This window comes from Drosophila ananassae, chromosome 3L (genome assembly GCF_017639315.1).
Source record: "Drosophila ananassae strain 14024-0371.13 chromosome 3L, ASM1763931v2, whole genome shotgun sequence".
Lineage (NCBI taxonomy): Eukaryota > Metazoa > Arthropoda > Insecta > Diptera > Drosophilidae > Drosophila > Drosophila ananassae.
In genome coordinates this window covers 5,447,251-5,459,724 of record NC_057929.1, presented here as the reverse complement: position 1 = coordinate 5,459,724, position 12,474 = coordinate 5,447,251, and the positions used below count along the sequence as shown (strand labels likewise).

General features: G+C 46.1%; 2 protein-coding genes across 6 annotated transcripts; one reads left to right on the top strand and one right to left on the bottom strand.

Moving 5' to 3' along the window:
* Positions 1–161: 161 nt before the first annotated feature.
* Positions 162–2,086, bottom strand: LOC6495671 (WASH complex subunit 1). Its single transcript, XM_001959321.4, has one exon. It carries the CDS (start codon positions 2,004–2,006, stop codon positions 495–497), a length of 1,512 nt encoding a protein of 503 aa, XP_001959357.1. The 5' UTR covers positions 2,007–2,086; the 3' UTR covers positions 162–494.
* A 65-nt stretch (positions 2,087–2,151) lies between these two features.
* On the top strand, positions 2,152–12,294 carry LOC6494940. 5 transcript variants are annotated; one of them, XM_032450050.2, is made up of 12 exons: positions 2,152–2,349; positions 2,811–3,092; positions 4,255–4,380; positions 4,449–4,667; positions 4,726–5,067; positions 5,133–5,835; positions 7,564–7,852; positions 7,911–8,016; positions 8,076–8,178; positions 8,244–10,568; positions 10,628–11,107; positions 11,171–12,294. In XM_032450050.2, exons 2-12 carry the CDS (start codon positions 2,910–2,912, stop codon positions 11,953–11,955), a joined length of 5,661 nt encoding a protein of 1,886 aa, XP_032305941.1. In that variant the 5' UTR covers positions 2,152–2,349; positions 2,811–2,909; the 3' UTR covers positions 11,956–12,294. The 5 variants fall into 5 exon arrangements, with proteins under 5 accessions (XP_032305941.1, XP_032305939.1, XP_014763079.1 ...); XM_032450048.2 differs by having other exon boundaries at positions 5,130–5,835; positions 7,276–7,852; XM_014907593.3 differs by having other exon boundaries at positions 2,153–2,349; positions 5,130–5,835; positions 7,612–7,852.
* Positions 12,295–12,474: the final 180 nt, after the last annotated feature.

Here is a 12,474-nt window from a genome sequence, read left to right as displayed (position 1 = left end):
CCGTTAACAGGTGTCCATAAATGTAAAGGGGTTAGACCAAATACCTACTTTTAAAAAACCATTTATTTCAGTTTTAAAATTATTTCAAAAAAGCCTAAGATGGTAGAAATATTTTCCAAGTTGCAGACCAGCAATAGAATCTGTGAATAACAATATAAAGATGGAATAACAAAACTTTTAATAATATTTCAAATAGTATAAATTAGGACATTATAATGAAAATCACGCCCCTCTTTTGATCGCAGTACTCGTAAGCCTGATCCTGTCGGGTACTTTCAGACCCATAAAATATAGAAACAACTTTTGGTTGATTAATTTATTCAACGGATTGAAAGACTTTTGCTAATTTGGCATGCGCTTGAGCACAGAATTTAGAATTCTATCTAGAGATTGTTATTGGAACTAGTGCTTAAAGCCACCAAAGGCACTTAACTGGTGATAAAGCTAGATAGTAATAGTGTAAGAGTTCAAAAACTAATTGCCCAGTTTTTCCATTAGTTCCACACGTCGTCGTCGTCCGAGCGTTGCTCTTCGCTTGATTGAGATCCCTTGCGTGGCTGTACCGGAGGCGGTATAACTCGCGAGAGTTGCTGCATCAGCGGATTTCCAGAGGTGGCCTCTCCAGGATTTTGGCTCCCAGAAATACCCTTTCGCCGGAGCATGAGTTTATTGTGCAAATCGGCCATGAGATCTCCCGAGGCAGTTGCTCCGGCTTTGGATCTCTTCGAGTCGACTGCATCAAGTGGAGCTGCTGCTGGTGACCGAAGCCGCCCACCTTGTGCGCCTCCCGCATTTCGGATGGCAGCCATCAGTTCCGAGCGCGGATCTACTGTCGTGGGAGGAGGCGCTGGCATCCTTAGTGGAGTGTTGGGGGATGGAGAAAGCGGTTTGACGGCTCCCTTCGTTGGAAATGGTGGGGGTGACGGTGGTTTTTTGGTCTGTGGCTGTGGTGGAGGCGGTGGTGGTGGCGGCGGTGGAGGAGGTGGCGGTAGCGCTGATGGGGGTGGTACTCCAACTCCACTCTTTCTCGGCCCCGGAATGTGCGTCTGTGCTGCGATGGCCTGCACCGTGACCTCCTGCTCCTCCACCTCTAGCTTAGACAAATCAGGCAGGTCCCCGTATTGGAAGGACGGTGCAATGGGAATTTTTTCCTCTACCGGCTGATACTGCAAATCATTGGCTATGCCAGGAAGATCGGGTAGGTCCAGAGGCACGTCAATGGCGGGCGCAGCTTGGGCAGCGGGATTGTAGCGCAGATCTCCGGCAGGAGTGGCTAACTTCGTAGTGCCGTGGGCCAATGAGTGCGGGGCCGGAGCCAGTAGATTTTCATCTGTGGTCTTCGCCAGTGGGTTGACTGCCCGTTTTCCATTCTGCGGCGGCAGTGATCGTTTCCAGGCATTCAGATCTTCGCCATAAGCAAACTCGTTGGTGTTAAAACGCATCAGAGATGTTACGGATCGCACTCCGGATTTTGGCATGTCTCCCAGGCCGGAAGTACGATTGGTCAGCTTCCGCTCGGCGACCAGCGGCGCCTCATGCTCCTGCTCGGCCCGCACATGAAAGAAGACGGGTTCCTCATCGGGCTTCTGCTCATCGGTGGCACCAGCACCGCTGTTGAAGCGCCGGCTGAACTCCGGCTGCTGCTGCTGCTGGCGGGGCTCCTGCATCTCCATCAGCGATCTGGCCACCTGTGTGAAGGTGGCGGGCAACGGGGTCAGGACGTCGCTGGCCGGAAAGCGGGCGGGTGCGAAGATCTGGATGGCCCGTTTCGAGCCAACGAGAGCATCGATTTTCGCCTGGGCGCGCTTCACACGACTGTTTATGTCCTCAACCTTTGCACCATTCCTCGCCAAGCGGGCATCGATCCGCTCGAAAATCGAATTTATCGTTTTGTGTAGACAGTCCAGGGACTGGGCTGCTCTGATTATGGTCTCCTCATGGTGCAGGTCCGAGGGGATCATCGACACCTGATAGGCGCTGCGCAGGAATGGGCGGCTGTCGTCCATTATATTTGCAAATTTTCGAATCGCTCACATATTGCACAGTGACCAATGCATTGTGCACAGTGTTGCCAAAGGTTTAAATGTTATATCTTAATATGACCGTATTCGGATCCAGATCAGAGAACCACTGCCAGCATTGTTTTGGAACCGTACTGTCCGTGCAGGTGCGAGATTCAATCAACAACAACGAACGGTCACACCCAGATACACATTCATGAAAAATACATCGCAGTTGTTACGTGAAAGTTTTCAAACGCTAATTTTTATTGTTTCTAAGTGCTTTTAACGAGGATTTACTTCACAAAAGTGTCTTAAAGTGATTGTACAAATGTATTAGCACAAAAAGGTATGTTTTCCAAGTGGTGCGACGAATAAAAACAGTTAAATCGATGGACAAAAGAGAATGCGTGTGTGCGAGAATTGTTTTAATAAACGTGGCTTCACCATGTAATAATTTAGTCTTCTACGGCGAAAAAGTACATTTTCTAACAATACTATTCTAGTATTGTACGTAAAACGTTCGAATAAATAAAAATTTGTGAGAATTAATGGTAATTTTATGCTATTTTATGGACCCAAGCCTCGTGAAAAAAAATGTCTCTGTCGCCATATTGGATTTTGTCGCGCGTGTGTATATGTACATATATAAACATGCACATACATATGTACATCTGGGTTTTTTTTTTTTTTTGCTCATTTGAACTCGCGTGATTGTTTTGTTTGGAATTTTTTTATCTCGGGTCTCTCGGCTCGGCTTTCGGTTTTTATGATAAAATTTATGTTCTAATAAATTTTGTTATCTTTTAGCGAAAACGCCAACAACTGCGAACTTCATCAAACCAAATATCTTGACCAGAACCTGGATCAAGGAGGTAACCCATACTGGGTGGATATACTGATAGTGAAATGGAGCAACTATTTCAGAGCTATCGTGATGATGAGCGCCGAATCGGCGAGGAGTATCTATCCAGCCTGCAGGACCTCAACTGCAACAGCAAGCCCCTCATCAATATGCTCACAATGCTCGCCGATGAGAACATCAACTATGCCCATGTCATAGTGAGAGTGGTGGAATATTATATCAGCCAGGTTAACAAAACAAAAAGCTAATTTACCTAAAAAAAAAGACTAGACACCCAGCACACATACACAGTGAACACAAAGTGAACAGAAAAGGCCGTCGGCCGGCGGTTGTAACGTCACACAAGTGATTCTCCAATCGAAATTGTGATACAAATGTGATGATCAATTACAATTGTTGACGGGGAAACTGTTTATTTTCGCAAAAGAAAACCAACGATACAATATTTCATATAAATTATCAAGAAATTCGTTAGTTTTCTTTCGAAAATAAAAAGATTCCCCATTCTCTTATAATGCTAGTTAGGTTTCCTTATCTTAATACGTATTCCATAATCTGGGTTTTAAGCAGAGACTGATTTTTAATCCTCCACAAAGGTAAGATGTTTAATCTGCGCTCCTTATATTCGTTTCTTTTTCTACTTTGGTTCCCAGAGTTTAAAGCTAACAACAACAAAAAAATAACCAAAAAAAAAACAATTAAAGAAAAATGAAAAATGCAAAATAAAAAGAGAAAATACTTAAACAATTGTCACCAAGTTGTCTTTTATTTTATACAAAAACATTGTCTGCTTACATTCCAATCCCAAGTGAGATGTGCAGCAAGTTTTGTATTGCCAAAAGAAGAGAATCCAGTATTGGTAAAAGTTATAGACCGACCCCTAGTAACACTTAATACTGTAACGTGTTTTTTTTTTCTGCCCATTTTTCACGGTTGAATTCCCATTCCGCCCACGCCCACGCCCATTTCGCCCACGTTGAACACCAGGAACAGGGGACAAACATACATATAATATTATCATACTCTCGACCGCATTTAACCCTCAAAAATAAAACAGAAACTCATTGAATGTTGTACGTATATGTAGTAGTTTCCCCTCGTGAGATAAATCGCTATAATTGCTAGCATTTGGCCGCCTTCTTTACCTTGGAGATATCAAAATAGACTTTGTGCCCAGCAGCCGCTGCCGTTGATGATGCCGCCGCTGGAAAGACCACTGAGATGATCCTGATGATGTGTCTGTGTCTGTCTGTCTGTCAGTCAGTTTCGTGTTTCTCTCGAAGATCTCTCTATCTACCTTCCACCTGTCCTCCGCAGCCCAAGATAGCGACCTAACTCGCCGTCACTTATTGTTCTCAATTCTTACCTATTTTACCAAACTTCTAACAGGTGGCGCCCGAATTTAAATTGCCCATACTATATTTAATTGATTCGATAGTAAAGAATGTGAAAAGCAGCTACGTCCAATTATTTGGGCAATGCATAGTCAAAATATTCCTGCACGCCTTCGAGTCGGTAAGTGTTTCGCAACTTCCACATCTATATACATTTCATGGTCGATTATTTGCATATTTGTTCCGCAGGTGCAACACTCTCAGTCCCAAGTACTCGAGAAGGTACGCGAAAGAATGTATGCTCTGCGCCAGACCTGGAACGAGGTCTTTCCCCCATCTAAAATGTATGCCCTGGACGTTCAGGTGAAGCGTCTGGATAATAATTGGCCCATTACCGCCAAACAGCCAACCACCAGCAAGATTCACGTCAATCCGGCGATTCACGTAAATCCCGACTTTCTTAAAACTGTAAGGAAATAATTGCAACAAAAAATATGATCTTACTTACATTACTTTACTTATCCAGGGAATGGTTCCTGTAATGCCCGTCAACTCCTCCACACTGCCCAGCGACATGGAGGAAATTCTCCAGGCCAAAACCCGGGAGCTACTTGAGCTCAAGAAGCGTAAACTTGAGCTCGAGTTGGAGCAAACAAAGAAACATTTGGAGGAGCAGGAGCGACAGCTCAACCAGGCCACGGACGCTATGGTGGGAGCGCCTATGGCGATGCCAGCTCCAAATTCTACAGCTGCCGTTCGTCCAACCATTATGGACCCATCCCTGATGGGAGCCATTCGCCATCCACGACCCCCGGCACCAGTGGGCAATGCAGGGCCCATGATTGCAAACTTGCCAGTTGGCCAGCAGGTGAGTGTTGATTTAAAAGGTGTACCAAGCACGATAGCTATAAGGTTGTTTCCGATTTGCAGCAGTTTGCAAACAAGCCGAAGGTTAATCCCGTCAATCCGGCTCTACTGAACTCTGTGCGGCAGCGAGATCCTCGTCTTGCCCGGCAGATGCAATCGCAGGCACTGCCGCCGACTTCAACTCGAAGTGATCCACGCCTCGAAAGCAAGTCGGCCAGCTCGCAAAAATCTAGTCGTTCGCGCAGCAAATCACCTGTGCGCAATAGTGGCAGCAGCAGCAGCCGCTCAGGCAAGAGTAGCAGCTCGCATCACAGCAGTTCCTCGAGCCGCAAGCGCAGCGAGTCGAAGAGCTCCACAGCCTCCTCGTCATCGTCGGGATCTGAAGTACGGCACAAGGGCGGCAGTGGTAGCAGCAGCAGCTCCCAGTCACCGGTTAAACGGTCTAGCAAGCAGTCGTCCAAGGACCACGGGGATCGTTACGCTCGCAACGGTTCACCATCGGGATCATCGAAGCGAAAGAGTTCCTCACCAAGCAGCTCGCCATCCAAGCCCAAACGCAGTTCATCTAGCAAATCGTCCTCTTCATCCAGAGGAAAGTCATCGTCCGTTCGATCACGGAGTCGTTCACCGGTATTCATGGAGATGGATTTGCACAGCAAGTCGCCGGAGAGAAAGGCAGCAGCACCCACATCTATCCCCCAAACGGTCAGCTCATCATCATCATCGTCAGCGACAGCTGCTGCTAAAGCACCAAATGATTTAGAGAAACGTAAGATACAATTTTTAATTCTAATCTTGCATTTGTTAGCCAACAACCAAGTGGACATCGACTTGGAACTTAGCCATATCCACAGCGTAGTAGAGAGTCCAGAAATTACGTACCAAACCGGCGGCACACGATGGCTTACTAGGCAGGTGGGCGGGATAGCAGTTGGGCTCGTTAATGGTTGACTTCTTCTGCTGAGTTCGTTTGTTCTTCTGTAATTATTCTGTAATCTGTGATACTTGGCATGGTTTTTCCATATAAGGGAGAATCATGAGTGATAGTGGGTAGAATTGGGTATATTTTCATAAATATCAGTCATAAGAGGATTTTACCTTGTGCTGGAATTTATTACAATTCTCCGCCAATTGTTGTGGATTTTTAGGGAATTTATTTCGTTTTTAAGGCAACTAATACAACTCGATCTCATAATAATTATGCCATAATTTTTTTAGAAATACTTAAGCTTTCGTTAAAGAGTTCTTAAACAAATTTACGATTTCTAAACTAAAGTGTAAATAAAAAATGTGTTGAAAACCTTTTGCATTCCAAGTTGTTTTAATTAATGCAAAAAAAATATATGTAGCCTGGTGCCGCCTGCCGCCTTTGGTGTGATTTAAATTTTATTCTACTCCTATTCGTACTCGTACTCGTACTATTTATAAATGTTAAATGAAACAGTAAAAACTAAATTGAACTAAAAACAAAACTAAATAATGATAAAACTGTGAAGTATTTCTTGTACCTAGAAAACTGACTATTTGATAAAAAAAAAAAAACATAAAAAAAACCGATTAGATGAAGAGATGAACAAAAATAAAATAAAGACTGCAGTTTTAATTTGTTGTTGACACCCCAAGTAACTCCTAAGAAATCATTCTTCACGCTGAAACAAATGGAAAGCTTGTTGTTATCCAGAATTAAGTTTATTTTTGTTTAAAGCGTACTTTGTGGTTGGCTTCGATGTATTTGAAAGCCAGATAGTGGTATCTCTTATGTATATCTGTATTATTTTGTATTTGTAGAACGGCACTTTTACCCTCTTTAGTATATTCTTTTCATTATTTATTACAATTTTTTTTTTATAGCCTAACCCTGATTACGCCACAGCTCTCAATCGGAGCTCGCGGATTCGAATCCCATTATATTTATTTATTTTCTTATCACTAATTTCTCTAGCCTGATTGTTGTGCCTGGTGTTTGTTGATCTTATTTGATGATCCCCCTTATGATTTCATTATTATTTTGCCCCATACACCCCCTCGATTTGATTTGCTTAGCACTTTATGCCTTAATTTACATTATCCTTCCGTTTTTTTCCCGTTGAATTCATCTGATTTTGATTACCACTCTCTCTCTGCCGTAAGAATAAAAAAAAAAAAACAAAAAAAAAGTGTGCCTGAAAGCAAAATCATTTTTTAGAAACATTTCAAATACTTGAACCAGGCCCTCCTCCAGCTCCTTCATGTCCGCCAATTATAGATGTATCGAGTAAGGACATTGACCTGAGGCAGAGGCGTCCACAGACGCCGCCTCCCCCGACATTCGACTCCTCACCGGAAACGCTCCTCACCGACCACCAGATGCCATGTAGCAGCAACAGCGGCACAACAATACTTGCTAGCGGCGTCCCCAACGCCTCCTTTTCATCGTCCGACGCATCCACTTCTAAATTACCCGCAAAAGTGTCGTTCAAAATACAAAAACAGTTTAATAAATTAGAAAAATCTACAGCGAATCTATCAACAGCATCACTGCTAAATGTCGCCACATCTACAACAGCCACAGCTGCCACCACCACCTCAAGTCTAGTCAGACCATCATCGCCCAGTCTATCGGCGTCGTCAGTTTCCTCGCAGGGTAATGTATCCGATGCTCTGCAGCAGTCCATCTCCAAGCTAATGAAGGTACAGGGCGTAACTGGTGTCGGCGAGAAGCGACCGGCCGATCCCATGCATCCGGAAGTCGATCTTGAGGAGAAGCCACCGCAACAGAAACGCAGCAAGTCAGCCAAACTGGACGCGTAAGTGGTTTCTTAAGTATTTTCTTTACAAATACTTTAATTTCATAATCCTTTATAGATTATTTGGAAGCGAGGATGTGGATTTGCGTCGCGAGATTCTTGTTGGAAAGCCAAGTCCCTCAGGAGTTATTGTGGTGGAAGACGACTCCATGGATAACTGCGATGTGAGTAATACCCAACCATTTCAATTAGATCTTTATTAACTAAGATACTTTCATCTCAGCCATTAACCAAAGCAAGCCTGCCTTCAAAGCAGCCAACACTGCAGGAAATTCGCGCCAAGTTGGCCAAATCAGCTCGTCTGGAGAACAAGGCAAGCAAGTCTGGTAAGTAGCTATTTCGAAGAACCAACAACTTGAACGGAAATATATTGATTATTTTTTAATTCCAGACAAGAGTAAGGATCAGGCAGGTATACCGCGCCACAAGCAGCTGGCCGAGCTAAGGACCAATGAAGACTCCCAGGAGGCACATGTCGAGAAGGTGCGCACAATTCTCAGTCAAGCGCACGAGATGCTCGAAAACCACAGCATGAACCAGGAGCAGTACAAGGATCTTGTGCAGAAGGTGGTGGCCATCAATGAGAACAGCAAGGTGAAAGACTCCCGCCGGCGTGACGATGATCCAGATCTGGAGCGAAATGCGGCCAGGGATGCCGTGCTTCGTAAACGTATTCCCAAACTGAAGGGCAACGAAAACCATTCCTCAGGATCTCCCCGAAGCGATGGCTCGCCCAGATACGATGATCCGTCAGCCACCACTGCTGAGAAATCTGTGAATAAGCGGGACAAGTCCAAGAGGGAGAACAAGCGTCGAAAGCCCAGCAAATGGGGCGAGCAGGTGGATCCAGCGGCGGCCCAACGAGCTGCCTGGCAGTTGGCCAATGCCAACAACAATAACAACAACAACAACAATAATAATAACAAACGCCCCGGCTTCCGAGGCATGCCATGGCAACAACCTCCGGCAATCGTGATGCCACAGACGGCAGTGCCACCACCTCCACAGCCGCCTTCGATGATGGGTCTGCCGCCCGTGCCTCCAGTTACCATGGCGAAGGCCATTAACTCACTGGACAATCCAATGGCTGATGTGGTTCGCAGCATTACCATTGACGGCGGTTCCAAGGAGATTCGATTCTACAACCAAGTGGCCATCATCTTCATGGACGGCGACGAGCCGCATGAAATTGGCTTCCAGCATGGCCAGCGAGTCATCCTCATCGACAACAATGAACCACTGCCTCTTTGTTTTAACGATGACTATAAGCCGTTCCAGCTTGACGGGCAGTTGCATCGCATCCGCTTTGGTTTTCCCTCACGCGAACTGTACATCGACGATCATTGGTATGAGATCTACTTTGGTGGACCGCCAGTCTCGGTGCCTATTGGGAATAAGATTCATGTACTGAAGGCGGAGGGTCCTCCACCAAATGTGGACATTGGTCGGGCACGGCGAGATCTGGTCGTTGGCAAGATCAACATGATTGTGGATGCACATACCATTGTGCCTCTCTTCTTGGACGCCAGGCAACAAACGTTCCAACTGGGAGCCGAACAGCATTCGCTTCAGTTTGTGGACGCCTTCCAGTACGCTCTTTTGGATGGTCAGCTGCAGAAAATCGAGTACGGTGGCCTTCCAAAGGGAATGAAGCTGAACGGTGGCCGCAGTTGCTTCATAAGATTCGGCACTTTGCCCAAAGGTGTTGTTGGTGGCAAGACGCACGTGGCGGATATGGTTTACATTAAGACAGAGGCTCCTGCCGAGCCACCGCAACCTCCGCCGGTGATTGTTAAGCAACCTCCGGTAGTGGAGCAGCCGGCAGTGGTGCCTGCTGTAGCACCGAATGTATCTCTGCCAGCTGCAGCAGCAGCCTTGGGCAGTCTCAATATCAATGAGCTGTTCCAAAAGCTAGTTTCCTCGGGAATAATTGGTGGAGCTGCACCTGTTGCTGGCGGAACAGCCACCCCGCCTACATCAGCCCCAAAGGAAGCCAATGTTCCTCCACCAGTGTCTTCAGAAGCTCCAGCTCCGGCTGCTACGCCTCTTCCCACGCCATCTGCTCCGCCCACAGAACCCATTAAACGGATTAACCTCCACAAGCCGGAGACTATTAAGACTCGTCAGTCGGCGGTGATAGCTACTCTCTATCTCGGCATGCAATGCAGTAGCTGCGGAGTGCGGTTTCCGCCTGAACAGACGATTAAATACAGCCAGCATCTGGATTGGCACTTCCGGCAGAACCGCAGGGAACGCGACTCTACCCGAAAGGCCACATCGAGGAAATGGTACTATGATCTCAACGATTGGAGGCAGTATGAGGAAATTGAGGATGTTGAGGAGCGTGAGAAGAACTTCCTGGAGGCGCAAGGTCAACCCGGGGGACCGGATGCAATCGATGAACTCTCCCAGCAGCGATCCCTGGACTCACCGATGCCAACGTGTGCAGCCGGATCGGATGATGTGGATCGCAGTTGCGACATGTGTCACGAGAAGTTCGAGCAGTTCTACAACGAAGAGCTGGAGGAGTGGCATCTCCGTAGCGCCATCCGGGTGGAGGATAAGATCTATCACCCATTGTGCTATGAAGATTATAAAGCCTCCTTGAATCCTCCGGCTGAGGAAAAGATAAATGGGGATGTGAACATGAACAACACTGACGACAATGCCATGGATACGCTTATCAAGGTGGAGGAAATCGATGACGACGATGATGGTAAGTTCAAGTAGCACTTTACAGTCTTCCATTTCTAATCCTATGATTTTTTTGTACAGAACCCACCAAGCCATCCCAATCCATGTTGGATGATGATGATGATGACGTCATTGTTTTACCAAACGAAGAGCCCAGCGTCACAGAAATCGTCGACGACGATGATGATGACGAGTACGTCCCTGGCAATGTGACAAGAGCGGAAATGGGAAATGAGTCCCAGGACAAGACAGAGTCCAATTCCGCGGATAAGGAATCGGAGAAGCAGGCAGAAGACTCCGAAAAGCAATCACAATGCGAGTCTGATGTAGCCAACGAATCAGATGTAGAGATCCAGGAGCCCAACATTCCCTTCACCGATTTGGACACGTATGTGGAGAAGGAGATCGACGAAGCCACCAGGGCAGCGATGCTCAACGTAAAGATTAAGGAGGAGCCCAAGGACGATTACGAGGATGACGAGGACGACGGCTTTGAGGATGTTGGCACGGTGGTTCCACTTTTGCCTCTTCCCGACGATGAGATCTCCATACACAGCAGCGGTAAGTATCTTAATTCCTTAGCAGTTCGTAATCAAGTTGCTCATTCATCTGGAACCATGGCAGAAACACAAACGCAGACCATCGCCTCGTCGGCCTCGCCGACCACAATCGAGAGACCGGCATCAGTGCTATCCCTGTCATTACCCGCCAACGAGGCGGACGACCTGGAGCCGGCAGAGACGACAGGTGCCTCGGTCGCCGAGACAGAACTGAACGGAGAGCAGGCGCAGGAGTCCACACACAACCTGAGCGCAGCGGGTCCGGCGTTACCTTTGGCTAGCATAGTTAATAAAATAAAGATAAATATCACTAAGAATACAAGTAGTAATAGTCATAATAGTGCCTCCAACGCCACCGCCATGCCATCTTCATCGTCGGCGACGACGGACTCGCAAGTATCAGCAATCAGCGTCATCGGGGGAGCTGGAGCTGGAGCTGCAACAGGTGTATCCGGATCCGGAGATGCCTCGCAGCAGGTTAACGCCATTCAAACTATTTCAACCATTCCAGTCCTTTGCGGCGGAAACACGTTCGTGCCGAAGATTGCTACCAGCACTCCGGCCAACGTCATCAGCTCGATTTCTGTGATTGGCAGTAGTTACGGCAGTGGCAGCAACACCAGCAACAACGGAAGCAACAGTCGGACTAACAGTTCCGTGACTTCAACGGTTGCTGGCACAATTCCTGCAGAAGCGGAGAAGTCAGCGCCCACACCACCACCGGCTTCTGTGGAGCCAGATCCTGAGCCGGTGGTGGAACTGAAACCGGCGCTTCGAAATGTGACGCTCAAGCGGACGAAAAAGGTTCAGAACGGCATTGAGACGTCCGGCCTGTGTTCGATTATGTAAATGAATCGATCGGCGCACTGATATTCCTATTTTATTATTAATTCGATTATTTTTACACGTTACTTAGTTTTAGATAGCCGGCGCGATTATCTCGTGCTTTGTAGGTACCCAAAGTAGCTCCCGCAATTTAGGGGAGCTTCGTGCAAATACGCCTCAACATAACTTATTATCGAAAAAAAAACTCGCAAAATTTAATAAAAAAGCCACTTACAAAATAAAAACAGAGTATACATAATTTGTGATAATTTTATAACACTATAAAACGAATCAGAATTCCCTTGTGTAATTATGTTTATTTTTTTATGCTGATTTGAAATAAAGCCAAAATGAATATCACAACCTATTTGTATTTGTATTTAGTCTATAAAATATATATATAATGCTTATAAACGCCCAATAAAAATGCCTATATTCAAGTAAAAATTTTATAATTTTATTATTAAAATTGATATTTAACGAGAAGTTAAATTGGTATTGAAACATTATTTTGAAATGCGCGCCTTCTTCAGGGTTGCCCGG